Source organism: Odontesthes bonariensis, chromosome 4 (assembly GCF_027942865.1).
Source record: "Odontesthes bonariensis isolate fOdoBon6 chromosome 4, fOdoBon6.hap1, whole genome shotgun sequence".
In the NCBI taxonomy this organism is placed as follows: domain Eukaryota; kingdom Metazoa; phylum Chordata; class Actinopteri; order Atheriniformes; family Atherinopsidae; genus Odontesthes; species Odontesthes bonariensis.
Window position 1 is genome coordinate 7493645 of NC_134509.1, and position 19260 is coordinate 7512904.

General features: G+C 40.1%; 1 protein-coding gene across 7 annotated transcripts in view; it reads left to right on the forward strand.

Annotated features, from left to right (window-relative positions):
* Nucleotides 1-19260, forward strand: part of grin2bb (glutamate receptor, ionotropic, N-methyl D-aspartate 2B, genome duplicate b) — a 126610-nt gene that overhangs the window by 84274 nt on the left and 23076 nt on the right. For all 7 annotated transcript variants that reach the window (XM_075462723.1, XM_075462730.1, XM_075462731.1 and 4 more), the window contains exons 7-14: nt 5042-5156; nt 5321-5526; nt 8141-8312; nt 9839-9992; nt 12102-12227; nt 13528-13757; nt 16309-16469; nt 18666-18853. In XM_075462723.1, the coding sequence (XP_075318838.1) occupies nt 5042-5156; nt 5321-5526; nt 8141-8312; nt 9839-9992; nt 12102-12227; nt 13528-13757; nt 16309-16469; nt 18666-18853 (1352 nt within the window). The remainder of the gene's footprint in view (nt 1-5041; nt 5157-5320; nt 5527-8140; nt 8313-9838; nt 9993-12101; nt 12228-13527; nt 13758-16308; nt 16470-18665; nt 18854-19260) is intronic.

Genomic DNA, 19260 nt, shown 5'->3' on the forward strand with positions numbered 1-19260 from the left:
ATGACATTTTGATGTTTTGCAGTGGTCCCGCTGTTTGATGTCAAAAATAAGTTCCAGAAAATGTGAAAAACAAAACCTAGACATATAACACCAGAAACAACAAAAAAAAAAATTGCAAAGGAGACCAGTAAAAAGATGACATCGCAGACTGAAATGACAAAACAAAAAAAATTCTTGATGAAAGAATGACAAAACAAAAAAAAATTCTTGATGAAAGAAATTTTGTTTCCAGGCCCTCTTTGTAAAAAAAATGCCTTTAAGAAGCAAAAATATTGAGCTGATTACAGAAGGGATGAAATGTGACAGCCAGTAAAAACCATAAATGCTTCAGTTATAGAACCGTTGACATACTGTGTAAATCAGACTTTAATCGACTTTCAGACAAGCATTAATTAGGAGAGAAGCAACTGTCAGACTTGAAGTATTCAGGCATGCGTTGGCTAGTTAGTGAAGGGATCATCAGAAACATATGGACACTTTTAACAAAATTTTAGGAAAACTTTCTAAACCACTAAGTTCTAAATTAGTTATTTATCTTTATTAAGAACATAATATTCATGTTATAGGTTTTACATAGAAGCAAAATCTGATTCGAGAAAGTGTTTCTTCTTCTTCTTCATAATCAGTAGTTGAGATTCCTTTGACCGTGGAAGGTCCTTGTCCATGACTCTTACACCCTTGTTCATATCTAATATGAGAGAGTGCTCTCTCTGATACATGCTCCCTGTATTCAGACTCCAGTGGTCTGATGTCTCCTGCTCCACAGAAGCCCTAATGAGTGTGTTTACACCATCTGATTTGTGCCACCAGCAATAAATGACTCAGTAAATAAGCAATGGAATTATGCTGGGGTTTTGAATTTGCATATACAACCTTTTAAAATCTCTATCAATTACAAGAAGACCTATTTTTAAAATTCTTACCCACAACAGTGGTGGAGCTGGTATTGTTTTCTCCATGTGAGTTTGTGTGTCTGTGTATGATCGTAGAAAATTGAGCTCTTGGTGACAGCTAATACTGTAGGAACTACCACAAGGTGTGTGGTTGAAATCAAAATAATGCTGTAGTCTGATGGACCAAATGACTCATGGTTACTGAGTAAGGGCTGCTGGAACAAGAGACCCATTACCCCTTTCCCTCTGTTAGCCCCGTTATGAATTATTTTCCATCAACATTTATTTCAATCTCTTTGCGTGTTATCTGTGTCTGCAGCGTAAACATATAATATTTTCCACTATGTGTGTGCCCCAAGATGTCATTTGCGCTGCGAGATGGTCTTTATAAAACATGCTAACGTGACAATCAGATACTTTATACTCAAAGCCGGATACAAATTCAATACAATACAATACAAAAATATTCACTCACCCGTCCAAATAATTAAATTCAGGTGTTCCAATCACTTCCATGGCCACAGGTGTACAAATTCAAGCACCTGGGCATCCAGACTGCTGCTACAAACATTTGTAAAAGAATGGGTCGCTCTCAGGAGCTCAGTAAATACCAGCATGGTACCATAGGATGCCCCCTGTGCAACAAGTCCAGTCGTGAAATGTCCTCGCTACTAAATATTCCACATTCAGCTGTCAGTGGCATTATAACACGGTGGAAGCGATTGAGAACGGGGTCAGCGGATGCTGAGGAGAATAGTGTGCAGAGGTCGCCAAATCTTCTAGTGTGAACTTGGCCTGGAGATCCTCGATACACTAATTGCCTCAGAAACCAGGAATTTATAGCAAACTTCAGCTGCTCGCAAAACTGCAACGAATCATTAGTATTAGAAAATCATTAGTATGGAAACCCAAAGATAAAATTTTTCCATTTACATCAAAATGTTTTTAAATAAGCAACTATTTAATTCAATTCTGAATATTAGAAAATAAAAATCCCAATTCTTATGTGAGTCGATTTTTTTTCCCATGCAGAGCATTGTGAATGTAATGACACGGAGAGCCAGAGATCTATCTGTAACACATCTACGGAACCAACAGCCTCAGCTTGTGGAGATGCTCTTCTCTACAGTCTGTTGGATCATGCTGTCAAAGCAAAGGCTCTGTTGCATTTTTTTTCTACCATTCTGATTAATCCTCTCATAGGTAGCCCCGTACAGTTTGCTTCTATTCAGAACCATCTGAAACTTGTTATTTAGCAAATAGTTCTTTTTACAGTGTTTCTGTTCAGGCTTGTCATAAGCAAGGGGTTGACATGAAGCCTGGGGTTAGTTGATCCATGAATAATGAATTGTCCAAAGGGTGTAGTGCTTCTAGGGCATGAAGTATTCATTTTTCATTGAAAGAAAACTCCTTTAAATTTGTCATTTTGATTCTTCATTGAGTCTCTGTCCAGCTCCTGTTGGACAGGACATGTAACATGTAGCACGCATTTTCTCTGTAACTGCTGTCTCTTCAGAGGCAGGTCTCCTGCAAATTATGAGTCATCCATCCAAAGCTGATACAGTATGTCAGTGTGAGTATACGTGCACACACTTTTCTTGCCGAAACATGCAGCAGAGACATACAGTATATTTTTACACTGCTGCATTGCAGCGACACAGAATTTGTGACTCTGTTCGGCTCCGCTCGAGATTAAAGATAGAATTCGCGAGGAGTCATATCAGAAGGCTCTGAAATAAACAGATTAAAGAAAATACATAAAGAGGAACATTGTTCACACTATTGATGATTCATATCGACTGGAACTAAAAAAATTAAATTCCCTGATAGTCAGTGATTAGTTGGGGAGCACACACAGGCGCTATATATTGCTGTGATGAAGCCGCGTGAGATTCTATTAGTGGCTCGTCCCAGTTGTTTTTATTTTTTCTCCTTTTCCAGCAGAGTCAGAGGGGAGTTCTGACATGAGGAGGGATCAAACGATACATAAAAGCTCCATCAATAGTACAGGGCTACAAAATGATCAACAGAGTCTCCTCTGCTGTAGACTCACAGCATGCATCGGCCTTTGTAACGGCACAGGTTAATGCACAGCCAAATGCACAGCCAAATGAGTCATATTGATGAGCGATTCGACGTGCTGCTCAGAGGTTAGACGGTGAGATTGATCTGAAAGTGAAAGACAGCGTGAGGGGAAGTGGGTAAACACTCAGGTTTAGTCTAAAAAATACTCCTTTCGCTCTCTTTCTGTCTTGCTTTCAGACGGCCTCTCCTGGGTGAGATTACTGTTCCCATAGCAACACAACTGATTGCATGGAAATTGCTGTGGTTGTGGGTGCCATGGCAACACATTACATGACATTTTACCGTGTTGAGAGCCTCCCTGTGTCCTTATGTTGGGGTTTTGCTCATACTTACACAGACTCACTCTGTCATGACGACACATGCGCTCACAACCATGACAACCCGCTCAACTACTGGTCCCGCGGGTTGTCATGGCATCAGGATGGCAACAAGTTGGACCTCCGGAGCCTCCGCCCACACCGCCTTGATCTTTTTTGTTGCCTATTCAAACTGAGATTATTCCTTGGGGGCTAATCCCATGTTACACCCGCATTACAGCACTTGCAGTGTGCTAGCCAGCCTGTATGCTGCAATAGGCATTTCATGGAGGCTTGAGTCATATTATTGACTTGCTCAAAGCATTTACCCCCGCGAAGTGTGTGTGTAAGAGAGAGAGAAAAGGAGAACAAGTTAGGCTATAAATATAGTTGAAGACATTACGGATTGAGACGCTGAATGTGCTAGTGGGAGGTACTTGCGATAAAATCATGGGTACTTTTCAAGCTCATCTGTTGTCTGCATTTTTATTTACTTGTGAATAGACTTATTGTCTTTTTATTCACGCTGTTGATTCAGTCAGATATGATGGATAAAACATGTTCGGTACCTTCCTTAAAGGTCCACACACACACACACACACACACACACACACACACACACACACACACTGCACTGCTCCTTTCTGCTTGCATTCAAGATATTTATTTCTCTGGTGGATTGTTTCAGAGGCAGAGCGTCTCCATGGTGATGGCAGCCCACAGATCAGTATAAGGAAGAGGGAAGGAAAGAGGCGGCTGAAAAAGAAAGCAACGATTCCACCTTATCTGCCACTGCTTTACACTTGTTGACACATATACAGTATACACTGATACGGATTCACCAGGCGGTTAATACACTCGCTTCATCCTCCCAGCTCTCCTTCTGCTTCTTAGTCTATCAGGTGCTATATAATTCAAACTGGGTCACCTTTGTTGTGGTTCTGGTCCTGTTTCTCAAGCACATAAATATTGAAGGTTACTATTACTACTGATGATGATGATAACAAGAAGAAAGAGAGGAAACAAGCAAAAACAACAATAGAATGATCACATATACACTGATATAAGATCTTGAATCCTACCCTTAGATGTGGAAACTAAAATGCTCTTTTAAATGTATTAGACAGTCAAGTGATAAATGCATAAAAAAAATAAATAAATAACATTTTGAATAGAATAAGAGCTAAAGAAAAATCTGTGTTTAAAAGGTGTGTGTTTAATCCATGAGCTACACTGGCTTTATCCTGTGCATCAGGTCCAAATCCGGTCATCGAGGACTGCTGTCCTGCAGGTGTTAGATGTTTCCCTCCTTCAATACACATCTTTATAGTTGTTACTAGCAGCTCATACAGTTGTGTACTAATACTACAATAAAAAGTCTTGTTGTATTAGCAACTGAGAGAATACATTTATGAGACATTGAATGTGTTGCTGCAATGAACTTACCAGTTTTGACATCTATGAAGCCAGTTTTTGGGTAATTTATGGAGAATTTACAGTATATTAGAGCCAAATATCTCAGAACTGTTGTTAAAGCTCAAAACAGAGCTAAAAAGTGAGTGGATATTTGACTGACGCATGCGAGTAGATATTAATGTTTGTCTGATGGATGTGTAGTTAAGCAGCTGTTTATAAGCATTTTATAAACACACTTTTCAACAGGTGTTAATCTTCTGTATTTAAAAAATCCAAGGTCCACATATTTTGCTTACTAACAAGTAGACAGAGGGAGATATTTGTCACTCAGACTTGAATTCTCATTTTCAGGTACCTCATGAATGTGACATTTGAGGGTCGAAACCTGTCATTTAGTGAAAAAGGCCACCAGATGTTTCCCAAGCTGGTCATCATACTTGTGGACAAGGACAGGCAATGGGACAGGGTAAATCTCTTCTCTCCTCTTCCTTTGATCCCGCTCTGTATATTTCTCCCTCCATGACATGTCCGTTAATTGTTTTTCCCAATTTGGAGTGTCTCCCTGCCCCTTGAAGTAGCTTTTACAGGAGCCTGTATATCACACAGCTCTCCTCCCACTCACGCACACAGGTTGGCAAGTGGGAGAGAGGCTCTTTGACGATGAGGTACCATGTGTGGCCTCGCTTCGAGCTGTACTCGGAAGCGAAAGAGCGGGAGGACCACCTTTCCATCGTGACTCTGGAGGAGGCCCCGTTTGTCATTGTGGAGGACGTGGACCCACTCAGTGGGACCTGCATGAGGAACACTGTGCCATGCCGCAAACAGCTAAAACTTAGGTGAGAGTTTCCTTTGGGATTTATATTGCGGCCGTATTGACTTGTCCTTCAATAAGGCTGAGAGTAAATTTATTTGAATTGTTCTGTTATTCAATGCAACCTTTAGCATGTAGGGGAGAGTGGGGTAAGATGAGCCAGTGGGTGAGTTGGCCCACCCCCTGTATCTTGGCAGTCATGCACTTTTATTGTCATGTGACCATTCATTTTGGAAGCACCCATCATTTCTTTCAGACTGTCAATAGAAGTGAGAAGCACCAATTTCCTTTAATAACAGTTTTTTGCTTGTTAAAGTAAAGTTTTGATTTACCAGATGTAATCGCTGCTACATTAACACCAATTAATTAAAAACTTTGAATATCTAGGTGGCTTGTCGGTCATTTTTAAAGTCATTTCGCTAAATATGAGACTAAATTGGTAAGCTATGTATTTTTTTCCAAAATGCCAGCTGTGGGGCAAAGTGAGCCAGGTTTGAGGTTGGAGGAACTGCCATCTTGGATGAAGAGAAACTTGTTTGCAAGTTCCCAAACGTGAAAAAAATGACTAGTTTTGCAGTTGACAGAGGCTATATCATGCCAATGTTGATTTGGATTTTTGATTTAGTTTTAGACTTGTTATTTGACTAGAATGTTGTTCGTGTCAGAGACATTTCTTTACTCAGTCTGCTTCAGTATTTTTCTAGTTTTATTCAACAATCTTTCTGCTTTGGTGAAGTTTACAACTTTGGTTGAATATTTTTGATTTTTGTTAGGTATTATGCTGGCCTATCTTTAAGAAGAAAAATCTGACTATATGTAAAAAATACACATATATATTTTAACTTTTAAATCAGTTTTTGAAAGAGACAAGTTATCTTTCAAATTTCAGACGGGTTTGATTTAGATTCAGTTTGATGGTCAGTTTACCTCAAAATGGTGCTTACCCCCTGACCCAGATCAATTTACCCCCAACCTGGGACAAATTGAGCCAGAGGAACACTTTTTAAAAGAAGCCATAAAAGCAGAACTCTTTGTCATAGATCGATTGTTTAAATTGATAAGGCTCGTCCTGAAATGTGGTTCTAAGCATTCATTTGACTACTGCCTCATTTTGTCTTATGTTGAAGACTATGTAAATAAAAAATATCTAATCTTACCCCATTCTCCCCTGTATAAAGTCTTTTGTGACACTAAGCAACCCAGCAGTTACAATAGATCTCTTATTGTTTTTCTTTACTGGGCCAATCAGCGATTACCTTGAATTGTTTCACCTCTGTTAACTGGACCATTGACTCGGTTTCTGTCACTGTTTTCCTCCTCTTCACAATGACCCTCTTGCTATCCAGCTCTCAGGAGTGTACCATTGACTTTTCTTCAATGGGCTCCTTTTTTCTATCACTAAAAATAGCTAAAATCTCCCAAGATCGTTCTACATCTTCTAGCTCAGTGTTTTTTCACCCTCCCTCTACCTGTCTTTCTTCCCTCACAGCCTCACACACACCAGATCAGGGATATTTCATAAATATTTCACAAAATAATATGAAAGGACTTCTTTTCAGACAAAAATCCTCCATGTGCCAGATGCACAGAGGCATGTGGAATTGTCTTTGGGCTCAAAGTAGCAGACATATGTGGGCACAGCATTAGTGCCAGAAAACTATACTGCTGTGTTCGCTTTATTCCTTGTTAGTACACTGCTTTTTTATCATGAAAGTTGTTCACTTGCAGCAGCCTCATTTCATAAACAAACAATAGGAATAAACAGTGTTTGACACCCTTGTGGGAACAGAAAAACACACAAAGACATTTGTCCTTGGCCTAGTAATAACAGCATTCTCTGTTTGTGCCCAAGCTGCCATTGTGTTGCACAGCTGCTACGCACCTGTAGCTGCTATGAGCCAAAACAACCTGATGACTGATGACGCACACTTTGGTTTAATATTTGTGACTCATTGTGTGTTATTCTTTGACCCTCATTACTGTATGATTTGGATAACAGTTTATCAACATGTTTATAAAAATGAAATTACCACTTTTAAGTATTGTTCATTCGCTTGTTTTTTTCTATAGTTTTTTGTTTCCATTGACAGCTTTCTTGTTAGGGCCATGTTTCATGTCCACCAGGAGCAACGTCATCGCCAAGTTCTGCAAACGTACTCTTTTCACTCCAAACTCATTTGCATATTTAGACTTATGCAGGTATTTGTTTTAGGAGAGGTAACTCCAGCTTTCTCTCCCTTACATGATTGAAAAAAAAAAATCATGAATCACAGCAGCTTTTTTAGATATGTTTTACAAAGCCTGAATGTTCAACTTTCAAATGAAATTGTTTTCTGTGATTTCCTCCAAGAGAGGTGATTCCATATTTTCGGACCAACTAGAGGTAGTAAACTATGATGTGGCTCATTATTTTATGTCTGAATTAGAATACCAGATTTTGTGTTAAAAGTGGTGTTGTCTAAAGTGAGTTGTCTGCCTGTCACTCTTCAATAATTGTTTGGTCATAAATGATGAAATTATGTTTCCCCACCTGTTTAAGTGTCTTCCTTATAAATGTGGTAAAAATGACTAAAACCTTTTTTCTTCTTCTCTCTCATCACTGCTTCCCCTCCCGCCTCCTGGCACGTACTAACTACCAGCAATCAAACGGGTGATTCAGGGATTTACATCAAGCGCTGCTGCAAAGGTTTTTGTATTGACATCCTGAAGAAGATCGCCAAGAACGTGAAGTTCACATACGACCTGTATTTGGTCACCAACGGCAAACACGGCAAGAAGGTGAACGGAACATGGAACGGCATGGTGGGAGAGGTGAGGACAGTTACTTTTACCCGATACACTCTATGACTTTCGGGTGGACAGAAAGTCCCTTACATAGAGAATAGTATTCAGAAGAAAAGTGGTAGACATTCTGACAAGTTTATCCCAACACTAGAGAGAAGCATCAACTTTTCATCATTTGTAAGCAGCTTGAAAAGTACCAGCAGTGACGGTTCATGCAGACCTGCTCACACACCAGCTGATTGTGGATTTGGCAGCTGGCACAGCATTGCAGCGGAACGCCGTAGACATCACCACACAACTGTTACTGAACCATCAGTGTGACACAACAAGACATTTCAATCAGAATAAAATATTTTGTGCCTTTCTCAAATTTCCGTCAGAGCCAGTACAATAAAGCTATACAGTCACTGCTACTGCACGCCTGTTCTTTTTGCTCATCATAGTGGATGATGAGTCACTGATGACTTTGAGCTTTCCTACACATCCGCCAGCTTTTCTTTATAACATGCCAGAGTCAATAATAATATAACACCCCAAATCCTTAAAAAGCTCTTTCAGTTTTCAGGGATCAAATTTAACATCTGCTAGAAATGTACAGAGCAACATAAGCTGTTGTTCCAGGTGTAGCCTTTTAATTTAGCCTGAGGCAGATGTCTGTGAGCAGCAGCTCGGATGTGGAAGTACTGTTTCTGTGACAGCGCAAGCACGCATGCTGTATTAACATGGATGTGGGTTATGCGGGCACCAGATATGACTTCATTTAAACTCTAACAGTTTGATATGTTTATTTATTGTTTTGCCTGTCTTTGCTTTTTTCCTTATCACTTTTGCTGCTCTTATTCTACCCACAGACTACACTGCTCTCTGCATTTTAAAACCACATAAACCATCAGGTAACTGTCATAAGGAAGCTGATGCAGAATCTACTACACCCAGCGAGTGCTGTCGGGCTCGTGTGAATTTATTTATTTATGGCAGGGCTGATTATTCTGTCTCTGTCATGCCATCCAGTGCTTGTTTCCCACAACCTGGCCTGAGGGGAAGCTGTGATCAGATCTGGAAAACCTCAGGAGGAATCATTGTGGTTCCTAATCAGAGATGGAGAAAGAATACAGAATGCATAGAGAGACAGAAAGAGACTGATTGGAGTGAGGATGAAAAGACCTACTTCTCTCCATTCACACATCACACATTTGACATCGAGCACGATTCAGCCCTCATGTATAGATTTGATGTCCAACTTATTTGATTGAGACATATCTTAACAATATTTGAAAAAACTCCTGAGGTATTCATATGGATAAATGCAATGTGTGGAAATGTGCGGTGCACCCTTGAATGTCTCAGTGGGAAGCTAATGATTTAAGCTGGTGTGCAGTCAGATACTGACCCAGTGTAGAAATGATCCTCTTTCCCTCCTGCTTCCACTCCATCACTGAGCTGAGACTGTGGACGGTTTAAAAACCTGTTTTTCACCACAGATCTGGGTGTATTCTGACCTCAGCTTATGTGTTTCCCTCCTGTCTCTGTGTGTCTGTCTGCTTGACCCTCAGGTGGTGTTAAAGAATGCCCTCATGGCAGTGGGTTCACTCACTATCAACGAGGAAAGGTCAGAGGTCATTGACTTCTCTGTGCCATTCATTGAGACGGGGATCAGTGTCATGGTCTCCCGTAGCAACGGAACCGTCTCCCCGTCTGCCTTTCTAGGTGAGCAGAAACACACCTGGTGCTTCTGGCTGATGCACAACACAGTATGGGGAGCTATTAAATGTGCAGGCACGCTCATTTCCCTAAATTAACGCACAATCACAGACAGAAAAAAAACCAAGTAGAAGTTGTTATCTGTAGGTTTAGTTTTATTTTTCCTTCATGACACAAGGCTCCAGAATCTGATTTCATGTTGCACATGGAAGTCTTTGTTGGTCACACTTCACACATAAATCTCCTAAAACATCATTGGGAGGCTGCTTTTTCGCAGCTCACTGCAGTTGCTCCCTCTTATGCTGTCAAGTGTCTGTAATATCTAAAACTGTTTCACTTTCAAAAATTGACAGAAGTAGCGACTGTTGTTTTGTTGACTTACTTTTCATTACCAATTGTGCTGAGCGGGAGCGTTGGTGACAAATGCATTTTGTTTCCTGTCACTGCTTCAGAGAAAAATCCAACACTTTCAATGTAGAAGAGTGACAATTAAATTGCCCTTTTTGTGACAGCTTAGAGAATGTGAAAGACACTGATTAATATCAAGACGCCGTGGTCATGACAGTGAAACATTGCGGTGGTAGTGTGATGATGTGGGGCTGCGATGGGGGCAAAAGTTTTTGGGGTATGACGTTTAAGATATTTGTGTATATGAACAAAAATACTGGTTGACAAGTTGACTCCCAGACTCTATGAGCTTTGCAGACGAAGAGCATCCCCGCACAGAAACCATTAAACGATTTTTTTTTTTTCAAAGAAAAACAACACAATGGGGATATTAAAAAATAAAACAAAATAAATAAAAACTATGAACTGGCCTTGAATCCACTGACCTGAATCTACCTTTGAGACGTTTTAAAGAGAAAAGTAAAGACCTGCAACCCCTCCAACAAAGTGCAGCTAAAAATATAAGTAAAGGAGTTGACTGAGTGGTGAACATCCGCTGTTCTTTATAGAGAGAAACTGATTAAACTCATTGTAATGAACAGATGTACTGACATTAGTTGCTCTGAGTTCCAAGTTGTTTTGTTGTTTAAATATAGTAAATCTCAATGTTTTTTTTTTTTGTTTTTTTTAATTTAAGGAAAGGGCATATACATTACTGTTAAAATGTAAAGTAATACCATTTCATCATTTTGGATCATTTGGCTTCCAAGTCTTGCTGCACCGGGGTGTGCTCATGTTCTGGTGTGCTATATACAGTAACAATTTTTGTTTTATCTAAACTTCCATTTCGCGAAATGACTGTAGTGTTTGTCACAGAACATGTATTCATTCCCATTCACCCGCCTTGTTGAGTCTCTATAGAAAACTATTCATCCTCCTCTCTCACAGTAGATACAGGACTTAGTTCTGGCCCCTTTCTTATTTTCTATTTTTTTTAAATGAGCAAGGACAGGAATTAAACCCAACCAAGATAACACAAGATAAGTTTATATGCTGATGACACAATTATATACACAGTGGTACCTTTTTTTGTGTTAGGCTGTAGAGCTTTTGCAGAAAACGTTTCAAGCACTGCAGCTCTCACTGTTTAAATCAAAGTCCAAAATTGAAAAAAATAAAAAGAAGACCAAGTTCGTGACGTCCCTTGTTACCACCTTACGACAGCTGCTCCTTAGATTTTGATACTAGAAGGTAAGACATTGTTAGCTAAATGACTTACTTGGCCTTTAATCATGTTACATAAGCAATTATGATACTAGATCTACTTATGGAAGTATTATAGATGTCCCTAATGTGTAAAACCATCTTCTTTATGCTCCTCGTGCATAAAATCAACTTCAAAATACCAACAGTTTACAAAGATTCCCCAATATATGCGTTTTTAAATAGTTTTAACTGGAAAATTAATGTGTTAGATTTAGTTGGAATGGCCCTGTCTTTTTACAAGGACAAATTAAGTAATAATAATAATACCATAAAAAAAAGAATGTGCCATACTGCATGTTAGACTACAAATAATTAAAGTTAATGCCAGAGGTTGTTTCTTTTTTTGATATAATGCTTTTTAGTTTGATTGAATGAACTTCTTCTGTGTTCCCACCACTAACTGCCCCTTTTCACTTCCTCTGTACCCCAATGCACACTCCCCTCCCCATGTCTCTGTTTCAGAACCCTTCAGTGCTGATGTCTGGGTCATGATGTTTGTGATGCTGCTGCTGGTGTCTGCTGGGGCTGTGTTTGTCTTTGAGTACTTCAGCCCAGTGGGTTACAATCGCTGTTTGGCAGATGGACGAGGTGAGAGCACACACACATCCAGAAGCACACATGGATGCACACTCGAGCGCCTGAACACAGTTAATCTTGGCTGAGAAAAGGTGACAATGAGATAAGATGTCAGGCAATTTAATGTGCTAAAATGAAGACCTAATTCACAGGTTTTGTTACCTTAAATGCACCATCGAATAAGAGCCCTCCAGGTGCTAAATTACTTTGACAATCCTGTCTAAATGAGTGTATCTGGAGTGCTGGACTTTCTACTTGATGTCTTTGAGCACTTAATCTACATCGACAGTCACTTAAGCTCTTCCACTGATGAAGAGGGTCTTTTACGAGATCCAGATACGTGATCTTAAGTATTCTTAGCCTCATTGTGTGAACAAAGACTCCTCTGTTATTGTATTACAATGATTTTTTTATCTTCATGTTCTCAAATATTATACTAGTGTTACACTGCCACATGTAGGGGGTGTAAAATGAATGAATACACTTACGTAGAGCTATTACCATACATTGAAAACATGTGTCAAGTTTAACTGTGTCTGACAGAATGGAACAATTGCTCTGTTGAATCAAAAGCAGTTCCAGCAGGTTGTTCAAATCAGTTTTCCTATCAGAGTCAATGGCTCAATTTCAATCTATTTTTCTCCTTGAGCTTGTGCACACAGAGCTCAGCTTGATTCAGAGGATTGCATTAGTCTGCTACAACAGCAGCCACTCAGGACAAATTCAGAAAAGTGTTATACTGCTGCACACAGCCTTTTTTCTTTTTATCAAGGATCAGAGGGGATGAAACCCTTTGGAGATATTTTACCAGCTGAGCTGTTTTCTTTATATCTTACACACAACAACAGAACATGGCTTGTGTGGTTTAATCGCTGGGTTATGTAAGACAATCCTATACTGCTGCTCCAGCTGTAGCATAATTGTACCCTGTTGTGCATCCATCTGCCCCCTCCCCCCTTTATCCTCATCTCTGATGCCACAGAGCCACTGTAGGTAGTATTTGCTTCCTGACACCTTGTCATACAGCCATAGAGGTAGGTGGAACAGAGCTTGTGTGTAAAAGTAGGTTGTCACCACTGCAGCTGGAAGAGCAGATGTGCACTGCTCAGCACATCCTGCAATCACGGGCAAATTAAATGACAGGATCTTTTTTTTCCTTTCTTTTTTCATGCTGCCAGCCATCAAATTCCTCTCACAATGATTGTCACAAGTAAATGCAGATAAAAAACGTAGCACCTGTTATCTGTGAAACTAACCCCCCTCCCCCTCATCTCCCACTCCCCCCCTCCCCTCCTGTCATTCTGTCCCCCAGAGCCTGGCGGTCCCTCCTTCACCATCGGTAAGGCCATCTGGCTGCTGTGGGGTCTGGTTTTCAACAACTCTGTCCCTGTGCAGAATCCCAAAGGTACCACCAGTAAGATCATGGTGTCAGTGTGGGCCTTCTTTGCTGTCATCTTCCTGGCCTCCTACACTGCCAACCTGGCTGCATTCATGATCCAGGAGGAGTATGTCGACCAGGTGTCGGGCTTGTCAGACAAAAAGGTGTGAATTCAACGCAGTGTTATGGATTGTGGGGTGGAGGAGCAGGTGTGTGAAAGTGTGCGAGAATAAGGCTACAGCTACACGAAAATGAAACAAGGTTTTTTTTTAAACCGAGTACGAAAATGATTGCGACCACACAGGAAAGCTTCTGTAAAAATATCAGGTCCTCATGGCAACGCCACGCTTGCTGAAAACGATGCAGTACACACGCCACACCTCTATGTGCACTGTAAGCCACCCCCACCGGTTACACCAGAACAATAGAAGAAGCAATGCGCATGTGTGTACGCCCCTACTTCTACCAGCGCATCACCTGTAAATGTTCCTTTATCAACGCCGCTGTAGTTAGCAGTGTCTGCCGCAGTGCTACTATCAATGTTGTGGGGTCCATGATGATCGCTGTCTGTCCTCATTGTGTTGTCTTCTTCTTCCGGATTTTGAATGGATGTTGCGCGCGAAGCCGCTTTTTGTGTATACGTCACTGGCGTTGTGTATACGTCACTGGCGTTGTGTATACGTCACTGGCGTTGGTCATGTGGCTGTGACGCAGATGTAAACAAATCCGTTCTGGCATTAACAATGGCAACGCGAACGGCGGCGTTCCTAGATCTTCCCACTCTGGAACCCATTCTCCAAAAATATCGTTTTGGAGTACCCAGAACGCCGGCTCCATATGGCCGCGACAGCCAAACGATAAGCAAAAATATCGGTTATAGTGAAAAACGTTTCCATGTAACCAGGCCCTAAGTCAAAAGCCCTTTTCAGACATGGGATTTGTAACATTTCTGGTTTCCTCTTACTGTTAAAGCGACAGTATTGTGTCACTCAGGCGTAGGTCACTTTTATATCAATATTCCTCACGGTTTTATTCGGACATACTCATAATAGTGACGGAGACAGCCATGATGTGCATTTCATATTTACCACCCACACTCAGCTCATCAAAAGAGCAGCTGAAAATAGTGCTGTTCTACCCATTGAAGTATGTTGAACAGGTGATGTGACAGAGGATAGATTTTTTACTTGTCAAGGTTTTGTTGCAGTTACAGTAATGAGCGTAGCTGTCAGAAATGATCTTTTCGTTTATCTTAGTTCTCTGTCGCCACTGTGTTCTCTTTGCTGTCCATTGTGTGTCAGACAGAGAGGAGAGGCTATAGCACAATAAAAAATGACACCACAATCCAGTGGGGAAGGCAGCAGTATTTTTCTTTTCATTGGAGACAGTCACTGAGAGGCTGCATCTAATGATGGTGGGGAAAACCATGGAGTTGCAAAGTTTGCACAGCACTGTTTCTTATTTATGAGTGGATGGGATCTTTTGGATCCTTCTGAAAAGTAAATTATATGCCTAAGTAACGTGCCTACTAACTTTAAATAATAATAGTACTAATAACTAGAGTAGTTCCGACCTACAATGATTGTTATAGAGACTTTTACAGTAAGTTAATTAAATCAAATTCAAGTCTGAAAGAGACTAGAGAGAAATCTTAGAATTTATGGCTGCAACTAATGATGATTTTCATTTCAGCTAACCTTTGCAGGATGTGTTGATTCAGCAAAAGTGTTGAAAGCTCTGGTAGTTTGCATAATTTGAACGTTTAGCACCTGAAGATGTTTTAACTTTTCTGCTCTAGTGTTAATTAATTAGTTGTTATGCCCTTTTCAGTCACAGCATGTGATAAACAGAGGAGCTTCCTGAGCAATAAGCTTGTTGCAGCTGCTACTTCAATGTGACAATGAATTGAACTTTTGTTGTGTATTTGTTTCTTCCAGACATTTGTTAGACAATGCAGTCATTAAATCAGTAATCGTCAGTGGTGGAGGAAATACTGAAGTGTAGTACTTAAGTAAAAGTAGAAGTACTGCATCAAAAATCCTACTTAAGTAAAAGTCATAAGTACTGACTTTTAAATTTACTTTAAGTATTAAAAGTAAAAGTACTCACGCTATTGGTTGTCTTTCAATGTCTAGGCCATTTTGATGAAGAATACAGGTATAGCTACTGGTAATACTTAAGTCTCTACAGAAGTCAATGTTAGTACAAACTATAAGCAACATTGAAGCTGACAGAGCCACCTGATTGGTTTAAACATATTTTTGTGTAGGCAATGTTATGGCGAAACTGCATTTATAAAATGTAACGAGTAACAACACATATTGTAGAAATGTAGTGGAGTAGAAAGTATAGATAATAGCTGCAAAATGTAATGGAGTAAAAGTCGAAAGTATGCATTATTATTTTTACTTGAGTAAAGTACAAATACAGAAAAATTTACTTAAGTACAGTAACGAAGTAAAAATACTCCGTTACATTCCACCACTGGTAATCATATTAACATAAGCTGCTGCACCAATCTTTTCACTGCCTGTGGCCTTCTTTATAACTTTTTCTGGTGTCCACATTTACCACAACCCCAATCAGTCCATTCATTTATAGCTTCTTGAAGTATAGCCATTCTATCTTACTTAACAATACATTAACAGCTACTCTATGTGATGTGACTCGGTGACTTTTCCATTCTCACCTCTGTCATTTTTATTCCCATCACAGTTCCAGAAGCCCGATGAATTCTCGCCACCATTCCGGTTTGGTACGGTGCCCAATGGGAGCACAGAGCGCAACATCCGCAACAACTACCGGGACATGCACGCCTACATGACCAGCTTCCACCAGAAGAATGTAGATGAGGCCTTGTACAGTCTGAAATCTGGGTGAGGAGGAGACAGATGGAGGGGAGGATGGAGAGATAGATGAGGATGTGAGGAAGGAGGGAGCTGAATGGGTGCCGGCAGAAAGAGAAGAGGCACTGTTGAAGATCTGGGATGTCCTGTACTGATGCAAAACAGATTAAATATAATGAAATAATAAGCAGAGGGAGACAGAGGAAGAGGGTGAATTCTGGGCAATGTGGGAGGGCAGCCAGCGGAAGTGCCCATCTGCCTTCCACTGTCATCCTGAATAGCAGTGTAGCTTGTGTTTGCTTGATAACTGAACTCTTACTTTCCTTGTCCCTCTTTCTCTCTCCCTGTCTTCAAACGTTTTCATCAACCACTGCTGAGGAAATAAGAATGCAAAGCTGTGATGTTCCACTGATGTTGAATGGCCATAGAGGCCTGGAAAGCCCTGAGGCGTCTTTGATGGTAGCTGGAGAAGCTGGAGTCTGTCATGACAATTTATCAACTCACTCTGGGTTAACATGGATATAATACAATACAGGGTTTCCTTTGGGAATATTTTAGCTGAGACACTGGGCCCTCAAGGAACTAACACACCATTCATGGTTAGTTGATTATTAGACATAAACTATCTACTTCTACTAGTCCACTTGCTGAGAGATGGAAAGGATTCTTCCAGGTCACATGATAGTATCTTAACCAGCTCCATGAAAACAGAGCAACTTAGAAGAAACTTATGACAGAGGAGAATGAAATAAAGCAGCAAATGATTGCATTCTAAATTCCTGCCGACCTGGTTTCCTGGGCTTGCTTTTATTTGAAGTTTCTCTGTGCCTTTAAAAATTCAATAAATAGATAATGCACGGCCTACACCCAAAAACTTTTACTTTTTAAATCATGCTAACTTCTGAATTAAAGTTCCTTCATTTGCGTAGAATTCCTTCATTAGCTTCTTAAAAAAAGCTTTTTGATTTGGGATTAATTATTGTTAAAATGGAGAGAATTTAATTTCTACACGTCCAATTGATTAATTACAATTCAGTGTCTTGCAAGCCTAACCCAGAGTGTTTCATTAAGGCACAGCAGGTCATCTTCATATGAAAAATGTGAAAAGGCAAGCATATAAATCCGGATAGACAGTGCAATTTACAAAAATAAAGTTTCTTGGTTTCGTTAGAGTGGTTCTCATAGGAAAATCAGGTATTTAAAAAAATATCCACTCAAACTAAATATAACTGAACCATGTCAATATTTGCTTTGTGATATGCAAATTACCAAAGGCAGTTCAATTCAAATAGCACATAGTGATTCAAAGTGCTTGACAAATAAGCAAAGGATAGAAAGAGAACAGATTAAAACCCAATCAGAGGACAGGAAAAAAAGATGAAAAAGTTTAAGTATCAAATAAACAAAAGGTGCAAACATATTGAGGTCAGAACGTATGAAAAGTGACTGTAAAAGTGTCAAAACAGATTTAATGATGTGGGGAAAAAAAGTTGTATTTATGGTGCTTTTAATCATAAGTCAGCAGGGGCGAATCCAAGGAAAGATGATTTCAAGTAATGAGCAGCATAATAGCTAAAAGTCTCTTCGCTGTGACTGGTTGAACTCTGGGCACCACAAGCTGACAGGTCCCTGCAGAACTATCAGACTTGTATTCAGCAAATGTACCTGTTACATACAATTTTGACATAGACCATTGACAAGATGTAAGAATGGGAGCAATGCGTTCCCTTAGTGTTTTGGCAAGATAGCTTTTAATCAGCTGCTGATGTCTAATGGTCTTATTCAGGAGGCCACTAAGGAGTGCATTAGTCCACTCAACAACATATGAAAGCATGGGAAGTTTGTTGCATTCCTTTATTTTTTCATATTGAAGGCACAGACGTGGATGGTCTCATTCACACATACTGCACAGCCCGTTTTATATAAGAATAAGTATTTTGTGTGAGAATCGGTGAATGAGAAGCACATCGTAAAGTGCTTTGTAGAGCATACATTAGGGTCAAATCTATAAGTGTGGACCACCTGTCATCTAAAACAACAAACATAGTTTGTCTGTCTGAGGCAAATATTATGCTTAGTGTGAAATGCCCGAAAAATGATAAACTAACTGGGAACATTGAATCATTGAAAAATGGGCTGGTTTTGAACACCATCCCTACAATGCATCTTCTGCTCTACATGTGGCTCCACTCTTCCAACACATTTTCCATGTGTCATGCTCCACAGCAAATTGGATGCCTTCATCTACGACGCAGCAGTGTTAAACTACATGGCCGGAAGAGATGAAGGCTGTAAGCTGGTAACCATCGGGAGCGGCAAAGTGTTCGCGTCCACGGGCTACGGCATCGCCATCCAGAAAGACTCAGGCTGGAAGCGAGCGGTGGATCTGGCTATCCTCATGCTGTTTGGAGATGGTAAGGACGTAAATGTGTATACTCAAATGGAGAGGCATAATGAATGGGATGGTATCCAAGAAAGGACTAATATCATATAGGAAATAAAATGTTGTGACAGCCACATTACATAGTAAATATTTTAAGAAACGACTATCTAAGTTTAGAATCACAAAATTAGGTCTCATTGGGGTTGTAATGAGTCGTCACGGCTGCTGTATAGGAGCTGTGACTCAGAGGGTGGCCAGTGGTTGTTGTTGTGAGTACTCAAGAAGGACTTTGGAAAGGCAGAAACAAGAAATGTGGAGCTCAGAATAAAATAGTTAGAAACAGCACTTTGTTGGGTTAGGGTTAATTGACTTTTTTTGCCAATATGGATTTAAGGAACAGTGTCTATGGATTGGCAGCTGATGAGATGGAACATATAT